The sequence below is a fragment of the Lepidothrix coronata genome, unplaced genomic scaffold (genome assembly GCF_001604755.1).
Source record: "Lepidothrix coronata isolate B3197 unplaced genomic scaffold, Lepidothrix_coronata-1.0 Scaffold93, whole genome shotgun sequence".
NCBI classification, from domain to species: Eukaryota; Metazoa; Chordata; class Aves; order Passeriformes; family Pipridae; genus Lepidothrix; species Lepidothrix coronata.
This window is the reverse complement of record NW_016690273.1, coordinates 2235322-2250438: the sequence shown is the minus strand read 5'-3', so window position 1 is coordinate 2250438 and position 15117 is coordinate 2235322. Positions and strand designations below refer to the sequence as shown.

Sequence of the window (15117 nt, the reverse complement as noted above, 5' to 3'; positions counted from 1 at the left end):
TTTCCACACTGAGCACCCCAGGTGTGGATTGGGAGCCTGCTCTCCTTCCACAAGCAGCCTAGCACATATTTAATATTCTATTCACACCCCTCTGCAGATTTATGAATATCAGTTTCCTGCTTTGATCTGGTTCCTGAAACATTAATTAATTTCAGGCCCTCTTGCTCCCTTTTTTTTTTCCTTCAATATGCTATTTCTAATTATTCCCTATTTCCTTATGTCACTTGTTTCAAACAATATTCCCCCCCAAACAAGATATTGGTATTTCTCTCTCCAGACTGTGCATGGAATTGCAGGAGCACATGCAGGAGGAAGTTTCCCTCTGTCTTCCTCTGTTTCCTGCTGGTGGTAGCAGAGCTTGAAAGCCAAAGCAGTGGGAAGGATTTCAGATCTGAAGCTGGAATACACGTGTCACTTTGTCACCTCTTGTGTGCCTTCTCTTGTAGCTGTGTGCTCTTTTCTGATTGATGCCCTCACTGCCTGTCTTCATTTCACCACTTCACTGGCTTCCTGAAGGTTTTGGATTAGTCTGGCAGTATTACAAGCTGAAAATAATCCTACCCTAAGTAGCAAACATTAAATGGCTGCAGGAAGTGCCACTGCTGTAGGAACTGCTCCATACACCGTACCCCATTTTAATGGCAACAATTATTCCCTCCCCCTCTTATTAAATTGATTGGAAACACAGAACTGAAAGGAGAAAGCAAGCTGGACACCACAGCTGCACGTCCTGGACACAGAAATCCCAGCTGCTGTGACTTTTCTGCCCCCTTTACAAGAAACGATCCCTTACCACAACTAATTATTCCTTTACATTAATGAGGAGGAAACATCGACCAGACTCATGGCTGAACATGTGAGCCCTCCACCAGCACCCCAGGCCTGCTACAGGACCCTGAGTGTACGCCTCCTTTATTTGCCAAGCTTAAAATGGGAACAATTTACCCAGGCCCTATGGCTGCTCTAGGATTTCATCCTTATTTCCTCCTTGCAAAACCCTCAGGCTCACACCCATGTACAACACAGAGCTGCTACATGTTATTAACATGATGTGGCTGAAAAAAAGCAATTTTTGAAGGCTTTCTTTCACCCTGCTTCTCTCTCAGAATAAGGCAGAGTCAGATTCATTCGGCAGTGCTGACACACTGACAGTCTTCAATTAACATGCAGGGCAGGTCTGGTGAGGGAAAGGATTCAAAAAGACAAGTCCAGTGTTCAGCAGAAACACCTCAGCAACTGCTGAGGATAAAATTAAAAGGAAAGCAAGTTGCCCGAGTGGCTGGGAGCAGGAACATGAGCTGTGGCAGGGTCACATCTTTGACCTGTTCTTTGCAGAGACAATACCTCAGAAACAAAGTCCTCCCTGTGCTCTCCTGCAGCCGGTGCAAGGAGAGCAAGTCTGCTGGAGGAGACAACAAAAGCAACTGGCTGGTAAAATGAGAGTTAAAGCACCTCCCAGACCTCCATGGTACAGGGTGCCTGTGCTCTCCCACTGTTGTTCTACTGCAAGACCCAGGCGCTGTGCAAGGCTCTTCTCGCAGCTCTGGCAATGCCTTGTCTTCTAAAAAACCACTTCCCAAACGCCCACCAGCCCACCTTTTAGGGACAGCCTGCCAGAAGCCAAGCACAGAACCCACCTGCCTGTACACCAGCAGTCCTAGTTCCCCTAAGGAGTTCCCCTAAGGTGGGAGTCAGGGTCTCAGCTGGGGGCCCAGGAAGCTCCTGCTCAGGCTGCACTAAACACCAACCCACAGCACACTCCTTGTGTCTGGGCTAAAATTCAGCACCCCGAGAGAAGAGGGGTTGGTCAAAGAACTGGCCATAGACAGAGTTCTTCTGGTGTAACTGGAATTCCTTCTGGAATTTGCTGCTTTTTATCTTGCATTTTAAAATGCACACTGAAGGTTCCTCGTGACCAGCCCAGAAGAAGAACTAGGCATGACTAGTTATGGATGTCATAAGGAAAATGGCAACACTGCCCTTGGAAAAACACAAGCTCAGCCTTACCTGAGGGCTCCTTCCTGAGCTACGGCACCTGGCAGGTGAGGATGCAGGAACTCCTCCCTGTCCCACCTTCTGTGTAAGGCCTGGTATGTGATAAATGAGCTGCAAATACCTATAATTTTTTTTTTCCAGTATTTTATTTCTGACAGGCATTTACAACGTTCCATTCATAGAACTAAAAACATAAAAATAGACCTTCTTTCAGCTTATAAAAGAAATATATAAGAACCTTTGACATAGACATGTCATGACATTATGTACAAGAGCCACGGTACCTTCCCAGTACCAGCCTTCCAGTTATGTGAGCTCTGACTGTACCCACTGGGAACAGCCCAGGGCAAAAACCGCCGCTCCTCCAGCACGCTGGGACACAACTGACAGGTGGATGATATAAAACAATGCTGTGATCATACAAAGGGCATAGAAACTCTTCTAAAGCTTTTAGGAAAAGAAATGAGGAGATAGCAAAAAAGTTGATAGAGAAAGCTTTCATAAGGTCAAGTATAGTGCACCAGAAACCAGGGAAGGGAAGGGGGCAAGGGGAGAATGCTAAGTGGGACACACAGACAAGTGATGGATATTTTGGGGGGATAGTTTTTGTTATGTTTTAAAATATAGTCAGAGTGGATTTTATAAAATATAATCCTAAAGCTATTATAAAATTTCAGGTTTTCAAAGTACCTACTAATGTGTCAAACATCAATAGATACCATCAAAACAAAACAAAACAAAAGAGAATTTCATATAATCTTCCTTTTTTTTTTTTTTCCTATAGGTGAAACTGCAGTGGGAAAAGCTATATAAATCTTAAAAAAAAAAAAGTGCTATTTTGTGTTTCGCATTTGGAAGTCTACTTAAAAACCACGAGATTTAAGTCACATTTTACCCTGTTTTAGATGTTTAAATAAAAGATTTCAAATGTTAAAGGTTTGCTTGTGTAGAGCTTGTTCGTACTCTATTGCAGTGGAAAAGCTTTTATAAAGGAATTAAAATACACTAGTTTCACCCACAGTAGGAGAGTGGATGAGGTCAGTTTTTTGGCCATGAATTCCCTGTCCCCTACGCCCAAACTCTGCCGGAGAGAGTGGACCAGACGGATCTGAGGCTCCAGAGAGGTCCCACCACGGATCAGCTTGGTCCACCACAATTCAGTCATGTCATTTTATTTATTATTCTTTTTATTATCTAACTAAACTCCAGTCTCAAACATATACAATAATCCTTTTCCTCAAGAAAGTTATACCTAAATAAGAGTTTCCAGTTCATATTTTAATATAAAACCACCGTTCCTAACCCTCTGCAAAAAGCTAGTCCTGTATCCTAGACGTGGAGCTACGCTAACGCCGTAAGACTTTTATCCCTTTGTGCCCCTGCATCTCAGGTAAAATACAAAAAAATATTTCTTCAAGTGTTAAATTTGGATCTCTTTCAAGAGAGTTTGGCATCTTTATAACAGTATGTAAAACTAGAGCTTCCAACATTGACATTAAATTAGACCAGCCACAGACCGAGAAGACTTAACACAACATAAATCCCAAACCTTTCCTCACACATTCCTAAAATACATGTATATTTCTCTTACATTTAAAGAGGGAAAAAGTAATAAGAATACTGCAACTGTACAGGTTAAAAAGGCAGTTTGCTCATGAAGGAGATGAACCTACGACCGACGGCTTTTACGGCTATAAACCCCTCTGTCCTTGTGCTCTTGTTTTAAGCTAGTTCGCTGCACGTAGGTTAAGACATCCAGAGTAATTTGTTTTCCAGTGATTATGTTTTCTCCCCGTATTTTAATTTCAGCCCCTGATTACTTCAGAATAAATAAAATAGTGTGAAAGCCCTTGGTAACGTAAGACAGGACCTTAAGCTTAACCCGTTCCCGGTTTTGAGCGTTTTACAGTCGCCTAAAGTGTGGCCGCATGGCTTCGGACCGGTTCAGCTGCCGAAATGGTGTGTGCAAGTGTGCAATCTATCGGGATCAGCTCTCCGTGGGAGCGGGGAAGGGAGGGAGGGAGGGGTGGACGGGGAGACCTACGCATCCAGGTGGGGCAAGGGGGGCTTAGAGCTCCGTGTTGAGTTTCCTGCCGGGGACAAAGTCTTCGCGCCTGACCCAGATGACCTCCTCGCCGTGTCCGCCCTCCACGTCGCCGTTGATGCCGGACAGGGCCGCCTGCTTCTTGAGCTGGGTCATCCTGGCGGCGTGGGCGTCCCCCCGGCAGGGCTGGCCCGCGATGGAGGCCGCCTGCAGCCGCTCCCGCAGGTCCCGCTCGGCCGCGCCGCCCCGCACGGCCTCGCAGTACTCGTCGTCATCGCTGAGGATGTCCGTCTCCTTGATGTCCTCCTGCTCCTCGTACTGAGCGAGGTCAAACTGTTCCTCGACCCAGCGGTCAGTGTCCCCCCCGTGCGTGGGCTGCTGGGGCTCTTTTTCGGGGCTGCTCGTGTAGACGGCGTCTGAGTCAATGGTAAACCTGTTTCGGGCCAGCCGCCGCCTCCTCCTCCCAAGAGACTTGCTTGGGGCTGACACTGCGCACACACAAAGATAAAACCCCACAGGCTTTTTACACACGGTACAAATCCCTCGGGAAAGTTACTCTTCCAGGGGCCCTTTATTTAGCACCGCTGGGCACAGAGCAGGCAGACTCCCACGGATGACCTGGTCACTCCCTGCGGGCGAGTCACGCTCCGCTCGGCTCCTCAGCACAGGTCTCTCTCCGGCTGAAAACACGGAGTTTCTGCTACTCAGATCCACGGTTTGGGATAATGGCCCACAAGGACTGTTCCTCCTGAGCGGTGGGCAGGCAGCCAGCACCAAGTGCATCTGTTCAGCTCAGCTTCTCACACGCAGTGCCTGCTGCCAGCACACCACAGAAACCAGCAGGCTCACACCTCGGTAAAGGAAATTGCTTTGTCTGGGGTGAGAGCAACACCATGGGTTTCCAAGTGGCTGCCTCAGTGCTGAAGATGCTGCAACTGCTGTGTTATTTACGGGGAACTACATTCCTTGTCCAGGCTCTGCTACTGCCTCCCCCCACTCCCTCCCTACTGGGGGAGAAACCAAACCCCAAAACCAGAAAATCTATCAGAAGTTCCTTACTCAGCATCTACTCTACTAGCTTTTGCAACTGGCCCAGTTAGCAAATTCACATATCCTGTGTTGGAACATCCTCACAAGAGGCTTGTGAGGCAAAGCAGGGGATGAATCCTGCAGCTCTTTATGTGCACACACATGTAGCTCCATGGCCAGCAGTGAACTCCCAGGTTGGAGTTTCTGCCCCTCCACCAAACAGCACCTTAGCACTTGGCAGGATGTATTTATCCAACTCTGCCTTGGGGGTGGGGTTACCTTTTAATGTCCCTGAGCCTCACAAGGTGCATTAAGTATGACAAAGCTCAGTAGTTGCAAATTTTATCTGTAGGGAGAGGTCTGGACTTTGAGGGCAGGTTTTAATCTCTGCAGAACTCATCATGCAAATGATGAAAGTGAAAGAAGGTTTGGCATCTACAGCAGGGTGGCCCCACAGGCCCAGGGAAGCATTGCTGTGGTTTCTAGCCCTCCTCTGACTCTCCCTGCTTGGGATCTGAAGTGCCTGTGAGGCAGATTCCCAGCAGCACCCTGAGTGAGAAGCCATGCTGAGGATGGTGTTGGTCTGGCCTGCCCAGTACAGAAGAGGAACAGAAAGCCTGGTTGTCTACATTGCTGGATCTAATGAGCAGAACAAAAAGTAAACAACAGACCAGAACAAAACACGCAGCGGTGCCGTGTGCTGTTCACTTGGAAGTAAATGTTTTCTTCCCTCCATCATCTAGTGTCATGAAAATGAAAACCTGCTTCCCCCTGGCATTTTCTCATTGCTTTTGCCTGAAGTCAACTGAAAAGGAAAATCCACGGTTTAGGACAGGCCATTACAAAAATAATAGCATCAAGTGCAAATGTGAGAAGTGGGAGCATGAGCCCTTCAGCAGTGGAGCTGAAAAGGTTAAAAGGGAGGACATCCAAAGTTGTCCCTTCAAACCAAGCCACTCGCTCAGGGGAGCTGATTTTTTTTTTTTTGTGCATTTTAGTTTAAAAGTGCTAGGGTCACCTCAAAATTCTGTACATGCTTTTAAGGAACAGGCAGCAGGGCTTCTGCTTTGTCCAGCTGAAACCCAGTTGCAGATTAAAGTGCACAGCCAATCGGTACCGACAGGAACCCCATTTCTCCCTTCCATGCCAGAAGGGCTGCTCTTGAAGCTGAGCTTTGAGTGCAAAGCAAGGGAAATAGAGGCAATTTAAGGCTCTCAAGGAGGTGAAGCATGGAAAACCAGCAGTTTTTACATACACAGGAGAGAATGCTAATCCTAATGTACAAGTAACAGACACCACCACATGTCCTACAACGGTGCTGGGGTTACTGGGATCTTGAAAGTCTGTAGCCCTACAGTACCTGCCCTGTTCATGGCTGGCCTTGCACCTTTTAGAGCACACAATCTTTTTCCACCAAAAGGAACATATTGCTGGGAGGAGGGCAAGCTTTCGGTTTTAAGAAGCTGTCTCCTGTGTTTGTCCCGCAGGATGGAGTGCACTGCCTTCAGAAAGTCCTTCCTGTGTTCTGGTGAGCTGAAAAACAGGTGAGAATGCAAAAAAGGCAGCGTTATCCCCTGGGAACTGCTAAAAGCTCGCCAGTAAATGAGATAAATAATGAGCAGTTCTGTGACTTAAGACAGTGCAAATCGACTGGCAGGCACTTCCCCCAGAGAAGACTCCATTTAACACAGTGTTTTCAAAGCAAAGCTAAATCTTTGGTCATTGCAAGGGGCATCCAAGGAAACCAATACACAGTTCATTAACAAAACATTTAGCCTTTCACCCTTCCTGAGGTTTCCTTTTCCTCCAGCGCCAAGCAAGCACTTCCCTGTGCCTGATACACACCGAGCTGACCTGTGGGGGCTCATTAAATCTGTCTGGCTCCTGGGAACACACACCAAGCACAAGTCCTGCAAGTCCCTACTACCTCACAGTAGGGACTGGCTTGGCATCAGCTCTGCTGGATCCTGATGAACGTGTGTTCCAACTTCTTACTTGAATTCTTAAGCCACGTCAGGGCAACCACAACAACAATAATGGATGTTTCCTTAAGGAAAGGGCAATGCCCCAAACTGGCAGATTTTGGAACCTGGTGGCAGGAAACATACCAGCTCAACACAACACACCAGCAGGATCCAATGCTGGAGTTTAACTGGATGTGAATGGAAAATTGTAATAAGGATATTCCCATAAAGGTACCTGGCCGATCAAACACATGCCTTTATTTTCAGAGATTTTACAGAATTCCGCCATCCAGAAGGAAGGTTTTTATACCCTCTCCCCACTTCCCCTACTGGTTGTTCCCAGAGTGCCTTAAAAGAAAGACATAGGCAAGCTGGGATCCAGAGGTGCCACAGAAAATAGGGAAACACACACTTACCTACAGCAAAGGTGAAATGTCCTTTCTGGCCTGCCCTCAGACTCAGATTTAACGTGGACAATCTCACACACAGAATTGGTCTCTGCATCTAAAGGGAAAAGCAAGCAGAACTTCATGTAACAGCTTCTCATGTTTAACTTGGAAGTATTTATTCCATAATCCTGAAGAAATGGTTTAAGACCACCCAGGACAACAGACAATACGCTGCAAATAATATTAACTCACGGCTGAAAGGCAGCAGTGGGCAAGTGACTAATGAAAGAACAGGCTCTTAAACTGGCAGTATTTTATATGCACCCACTCAGTTCCCATAAAAATATTTTAAAACCCCAACCCAAACAAACAAACAAAACCCACCAAATAAAAAAAGGCAAACCAAACAATTAAACAAAACCCAAAAAAAACCCCAAAACAAATGAGCAAAAAACAATCCAGCAATTCAGGTGTTCCATGAAGTACTGTCACATTTTGGGTGGTGATGCCCTGGCACAGGTTGCCCAGAGAAGTTGTGGCTGTCCCACCCCTGGAAGTGTCCAAGGCCAGGTTGGACAGGGCTTGGAGCAATCCGGGATAGTGGAAGGTGTCCCTGCCCATGGCAGGGGGTGGGACTGAATGGGCTTTAAGGTCCCTTCCAATCCAAACCATTCCACGATTCTACGATTTTACAACTACCTCCAATGTTCTTTCCACTTACGCATTAGAAAGTGAGAAAACTGTATAAATTTGTGAAATTTTTCATACTCTAAGCTCCCCATGAAGCTGGCAGCCATGAGAACAAAAACCCACCAGTTCTGGTGTCTCACAGCTGCAAACTGCCTTCTAATCTCCAGAAGAGGAATAGAGTGAACCAGAGTCAGCAACTACTTTGCCTTGTTTTTCCAGAATGCAGTGGGAACATTACCTGCACTGGCCAAGGCCCGAACCTGCAGGGCTTCCAAAGGTATCATGTGGCGAAATCGGAACGGATCCCAGTCTTCATAAATTGAAGCTCTATGTGATCCACCCTGGAAGAATTTCAAAACACCATTAGGAAACCAGACACCCTGGGACAGTCAGACACAAGAATCTCCTGTGCTCTGCACTGAGAGCTTCCAGCTACAGACCGGCTGCCATTCTGATTTTCTCACTGCAACACCTCACTGAGTTTCCTCTCTGTGAAGATCTTGCTAAAATCTAGACTGAAGCACCCCATCAGCCTTCCAAAGTCAGTGAGACCAGTGCTGCATTCTCTCCTCCAGGTGCACATACACTCAGGAACACATTTTAGTTTTGCTTTGGCCCCTCTGAAGTCATCCTGTGGCCAGGTGGCTTTACCCACGTAAGCATTTCAAATCACACCTTGGTCTTTGCCACAGAGTCCCAAACTCCAGTGGGATCCCTGAGCCATACTGCAAGCACACCTAATTCAGCTGAGAAGAGCCAGCACTTGTTTGGTGGCACAAAACACCCAGGGCACTGTGTTTCACTGAGCAAGATGACAGACATTAAATATTTGCTTCACATACACTGACCAAAGAATCAAACACAAGAGAGATGTTCACAGTATCTTGATTCATGACAATCCACTCCCCAGCGTGGAATGGATGTGGCAGGGACATGAATAACTAGTCCAGCAGAGAGCTGAGGATAAAGTAAAGGAATGTTTGCTGCATTCAGGATGAACAGCACATTGCTCAGCACACACCAAGGATCACACATGGAAAAAAACAGTCCAGCTCCACAGTTGTATGGAAAGCAGATCCCAGTCACAGCCCCACAAATGCCCACAGCATCACCTAAGCAGTCCATTCAACTTACAAGTTTCTTCTTCTGTTTGGAGCCATCCTTGTATACGAGGACCACGGCAGTTTTGAACACTAGAGGAGAAAGTTAGAGACAAGAGCCATGTTGTCAGAGAATCACAAAATCACAGAATGCCTGGTTTGGAAAGGACCCCTGGAGATCACCCAGTCCAATCCCCCTGCCAAGGCAGGGTCACCTGGAGCAGGTGACACAGGGACACATCCAGGTGGGTTTGGAATGTCTCCAGACAGGGAGACTTCACATCCTCCCCTGGCAGCTGTTCCTGTGCTCTGCCACCCTCCATGGAAAGAAGTTCTTCCTCATGGTGAGGGGGCACTTGCTGTGTTTCAGTTTATGTCCATTGCTCCTCATCCTGTCACTGGCACCACTGAGCAGAGTGTGGCACCTTCCTCTGACAGTCCCTGGAGATATTTGTATGGACTGATGAGATCCCCTCTCAGCCTTCTCTTCTCCAGACTAACCAGGCCCAGCTGTCACAGTCTCTCCTCAAGAGAGTCCATAAGGCTGGGAATGGGTCTCCTGAATGCCCCAAGCACACAGGCCTTTCAGCTCCTCAGCCCTCACCTGAGCCAGGGAAGGAGGGCTTGGAGAAACCACCAGCCCTCTTGTATATTCTTCCCCAAAAAACTCCAAACTCAACAGCTTTTACCACACAAAACCAGGCTACTTCAAACTCACTTGAAACTTAAAGAGTTTATGTTACCAGTTACAGGAACAACTACTCAAACAGCAACAGTTCTGTACAAATATTTGGAAAACTTAATTCCCCCTGGCTAATTTCACCTCAGACTAATAAGCAGCATCCAGCTACACGGGGTCAGTCAGCAGGAGAGGCTGCACAGGGACAGGATGTGAATTAAAAAGTGAGCACCACTGGCTGGCAGAGATGTAATCCCAGTTTCTTTTTGCCACACCAAATCCACATGGAGCTGGAATTTGCCTTTCAAGACTCCAGTTTTCCTTGTGATCTCTTTCTTCAGTCCTCAAGCACACCCCCTTTGTTTTCAGACTGAACTGCAGGGACACTTAATTTTGGACATTTTATGAAACTAATTTAAAGATTCTGGGAGTAATTAAGAGTTGCTGCACATTCCTAGCAGCTTTCATGAATGGTATGACCAGGTGCTTTCCCAAATGACAGGAAAGCAGTAAATTTTTATATGCTCTTCCAGAGCAAAGCTGAAAGAGTCTCCATTTTTTATCTTTTTGGTATGTTAAAAAAATAATAACAACTATAATCATCATCATCATCATCACTGGCTTCCTAACCAGCATCACTTTCTGGAAACAAGGTAAAAAAACAGTTGTGTGAGAAGAAATTTGGGAACAAATAGAATTTAGCATATTCTGCAGTACTTGATGTAATTTTTGAAGAGAGAGGCTGGGTTGTGAAGCAGAGTTACTTGGCATCGACTGGACTATCAAACCATATCTTTCCAGAGACAAATATATTAATATTAATACAGAGCTCACTATAGCCTTGGACATGAGTTTAAGAAACTCTTGCACTATACAGCAATCTCCAAATTCCTCCCCAGTTTTAGATCACCACAGAACAGAACTGACCATTGCAGCAAAGAGACCAACACAGTTATAATTTCCAGCCAACCTTGCAGAAGGCAATGCTCAGTTACCTTCAGTAAATATCTGCTAAGGCACACGTGACATCTGAAATGAAAGTGGTAGGATACAAACCAAATGCTGCCAGCTCAGGTTCCTTCTTCCACTTCCCCAGTGAAGCAGGAGGATTCAGCCATATCACTGTATTATGCAGGAGCAAATCCCCCATGGAAAGGTCAGCAACCTGCCAGCACGAAGAACACAAGCACAGAGACACAGTGTTTAATGAGTTCAAGGAATCTTATGGGAATTTCCAGTTCAAGAAACTTGCTTGAAGTTTAGTCCTGAACAAACAAAAAATACCCCACAAGTAAACCTTTGGAATATTTCATCAGATGGCCACAAGCATGTGCAAACAGAGTGTGACACTTAGCAACAGATCCGTGTAGATCCTTAATTGGTCAGCATAAATTAGGATAAGTTAAACTCACAGAACAGCTCTTGCAATTTGGTGGGAAGTTAGGGCAAAAAACCAGATGTTTTCTTTGCCTTTTCATTTCTCCTTTGTCCATCTTCCTCCCAGGAAGATGGTTTGAAGATGTAAGCACAGCCTCTAATGTACATAGTCAGTTTGGGGCAAAGTTTAGAGGTCTTTCTCTTTCTTTATGGTCCCCCAGAGTGATAAACTGAGTGCTACCCCCAGTCCAGGGGTCTGGGACTTTAAGACCCCTTCCAGGGGTCTCAGACAGTCAGCCAAGACTGAGCCACACCAGATTTTCGTGTGCACCACATGAGACCTCCAGCCCACAGCCCCAGGCTCTCTCTCATGCACCAAGCCCCCTAAAATGCTTTGTAAAAGAGAATCAGCAGTTTCTCACACACCACACCTCGCAATTTCATCTCTTCCAAGCCATTAAAATGCCAAGGACAGCCTTGCCTCAGCAAGTCCACTCAAACTGGTGGGGCCAGATGACTGATGTGAAAGGCGGAGAGTCAAGACAAGGATATCAAAATAGTGAAGGGCAGGTTGGGATGAGATTTTGACCTAAGCACAACACTGAAGGTCGATCATCCACTACTTCTTTACATTGGTCCCACTCACTGAACCATACATGGAAAAGCAGTTCTAGAATTGAATAGGGATTTATCTGTTTGCACCAGGACCTACTTCAGTGGAACAACAGGAAAGGTAAATATCGGATACAGTTTAACATGCACGCTCCAGGCACCACAATAACAGCCTCTTCCTCTCCAAATCTGGTCGTCTGTTACCTCTTTTTTCTCCCCTGTTTGTTCTGCTATGAGCTGGTCAAACACTGCCCCATATTCCTCATGGATCTTCTGCATTTCATTAATGTGGCTGGCAACCTTGTTCATTGTTTTGATGGCCACTAGAAGAGAGACAGGATGAGAAGAAAAGGAATTTTAAGCCTTTGAGAAGAAGGATTCCAGGTCAGAAATTAAGCAGGGCGAAGCACATGGGGTTAACCCCTTACCATCGAGGTGATAATGTTCTTCACTGTCCACGTCAGTGAGAGCAAAGAGCTCCTTCAGCAGGAGAGGGTATTTCAGGATCCGCTGGATGGGTTTGATGAGGTAAGACTCCAGCGTGGAGGAGTGCTGCCGTCGGGGGTTCTGGGCATCCAGGAATGCCTTGAAAGCAGTGTCTGTCTTGGCTGGAAGATTAAAATGAAGCCATTGGATAAATAAAAAAAAAAGGCATAAAGTCACTTTTCCAGCTTTAAATTCATTTATCCAGAGCCATTTTGCAAGGAACTGTAGATTTATCGGGTCCACGGAATTAGATTTATGCCCTCCAGGTTTTGAGTCATTGACACTTGCCTTGGACATGGTATTTAGGATTTCACAACAGGCACCCACCTCCACACCAATACAGGCAGGTTTTAATTTCACTGTCCACAATAGAACAGAATATCCTGAGTTGGAAGGGATCCAAAAAGATCATCCAGTCCAACTTCTGGCCCTGCTCAGGACACCCCAACAATCCCACCCTGTCCCTGAGAGCACTGCATAAACTCTCCTTGATCTTTGTCAGCCTTGGGGAGCCTGTTCAGTGCCCAACCACCCTCTGGGGGAAGAATCTTGTCCTGATATCCAGCCTAACCCTCTGTGACACAGCTCCAGCCGTTCCCTGGACCCTGTCTCTGCTCACAGGGAGCAGAGGTCGAAGTTGCCCCTCAGAGGAAGCAGCACTCAGTAACAACCACTTTTGGCCTTGCAACTATTTTAGAGCAGCTCAAATTGTTTCCTTTAAGCAAAGGCTCAAATTGGGTATTTATGAAAAGTCGCTGCTCCTAAGCCCAGTCTGACAGGTGTACCTACAATATTGACAAGCCTGGTTCTTGTTACCTCATTAAACCTTAAAATGCAGCTCTGAACAACCATCAGGAGCCAGTAAGGAGGCAGAAGAGGAGTACACTTATGCTAGGACACCAGATTTTGGGAGCACAGGCACCCTGGACACCTGATTCCCATCATCTTGCTACCTGACTGCTACTGAATTTGTAAAAATGTCATTTTCTCTGTTGCTCCCCCTACTAGAACATAAGGAAGGAAGCAAGGAGGAGGTGGTATTTTTAGACACACAAGTTATTCAGTGTAGGAACAATTCCACACAATTGCTTTTATTAGAGTCATGTCCCCTGCCAAGGCTGGGTGGTTTTTTTGCAGACAGTCACCTGATTGCAATAAAGCAACTTCAGTTTCAAACCCAAAAGCCACCTGCACCTCAGCTGAGGACACCGAATTACACCTTAAATACACTCCCAGCTTTTTAAGAGATTTATCTCTGGCATGAAATTTTATGTTCTGCTTATGCCACAATTCAAGCACAACCATTTCTCATTTATAAATACAGTCAGCAAAGAAAAATAAAAGCAAAATAACCAGATCTACCTAGTCTACAGGTTTAAAATTAAGGCCCAACAAAACGATTCCAAAAGAAAGCATGGATGTGACTAGCAACAAGTCATTAATTTATATATCCCACAGAGCTGCTAAATACTCTTTGCAGCATGGGGAATAAAAGTTTACAAGTAGAAATGAAAAAGGAAAAAGTGTGCAAAAAAAATACAACAAAAAAAGCCAAACCAACCAAGAAACAAAAACCCCAAAACTTTGATTGTCAGACATCCAGATGTTCTTTGAAAAATACGAGCTCCTCCCTGATGGCATCGCTCCTACAACTGGAACCATTTGTTTATTCAGTGTCTTGGCCAAAAAGGAATTGCATGAAGCACTGGTAACTCTTAAGAGAGTAACACTTTCACAGGGGCAAAACATCACTCTGAGGCAATTTGGCCCATGAGCATTTATAATCCAGAGCACAGTTCATTTATCTCCATCTCAGCAAGCCAAGTTCTGCCAGGAATTCAGACATGGAAACTTCTCAGGCAAGCTGGAATCAAGGCGAGAGGAAGAGGAGAGGGAGCATGGTGAAGTTAAAATATTTAGGCAGCTTCCACAAAACATTCTCCCAGGCTGATCCTTTCCTAGTGGCTGCCAACATTCAACCACATCGGCTGAGGATTCAGTGGGATTGCTACTAGCAAGGATTCGTGGCACAAACAATCCCAGGAGGATCCAGGGGTCAAGCAAGCACCACCACTCCTGCTCTGGTTTCAAAGTACACAGTGATCTGTTAGCAAAAGCCACACTGGCCTTTTAGGAAACCTTTCCCACATGACTGAAAAGTGTCAGGGGAGAATAAATTAGCATGGAGAGAAAAACTCCACGCAAGGTTAACCACCTCTTGAGATGAGCTCCTCGGGTATCATCCCATCGAGGGTGGTCCCAGAACACCCACGGCACAGAGCTATCCGTGAGCTTCTCAGGCCAGATGGACTTACTTCCCTCCTGGAAAAGCACCCAGGCATGTATGTGCCCCCACTGCTGCCCCACAACATGGTTTGGGGTGCAGTGGTCACCTCTCTCCATCCACAAGGCCAAGCTGTGCCAGCCCAAACCAAGGTGTGGCTGCGATGACTCCCCCTGTCTTTGTCCAGCACGTGGCTCTCACCTTTCACCAGGACTTTGGGGACTTTCGTGTGGCTGGCACAGAAGGCACTGTACAGCTTGAACCGGTCAGCGTAGTACAGGAAGGATCCACCCAAGGAAAACAACACTTTCTAGGATTTAAAATTTAAAAAAAGGCATTAGTAATTAAAACACATGAAAGTGTTTAGCTCTTTTCCCTCATCTGAAGCTTCCACTGAGCTTTGGGATGACAGGACAATGCATTTGTAGAGTGTTTTCACACCAGGACGTTGACCTGTTGGAGCAAGTC

At 46.1% G+C, this 15117-nt stretch overlaps 1 protein-coding gene across 1 annotated transcript in view; it reads right to left on the bottom strand.

Annotated features, from left to right (window-relative positions):
• Window positions 1-2126: 2126 nt before the first annotated feature.
• The window catches only part of TIAM1 (T-cell lymphoma invasion and metastasis 1), an 82698-nt gene continuing 69707 nt past the window's right edge, over window positions 2127-15117 (bottom strand). The window contains exons 18-26 of the mRNA XM_017821954.1: window positions 14851-14959; window positions 12308-12487; window positions 12084-12202; window positions 10947-11055; window positions 9246-9304; window positions 8350-8452; window positions 7449-7536; window positions 6429-6601; window positions 2127-4527 (exon numbers count right to left, since the gene is read on the bottom strand). Coding sequence (XP_017677443.1) covers window positions 4064-4527; window positions 6429-6601; window positions 7449-7536; window positions 8350-8452; window positions 9246-9304; window positions 10947-11055; window positions 12084-12202; window positions 12308-12487; window positions 14851-14959 — 1404 coding nt within the window. The 3' untranslated portion in view covers window positions 2127-4063. The remainder of the gene's footprint in view (window positions 4528-6428; window positions 6602-7448; window positions 7537-8349; window positions 8453-9245; window positions 9305-10946; window positions 11056-12083; window positions 12203-12307; window positions 12488-14850; window positions 14960-15117) is intronic.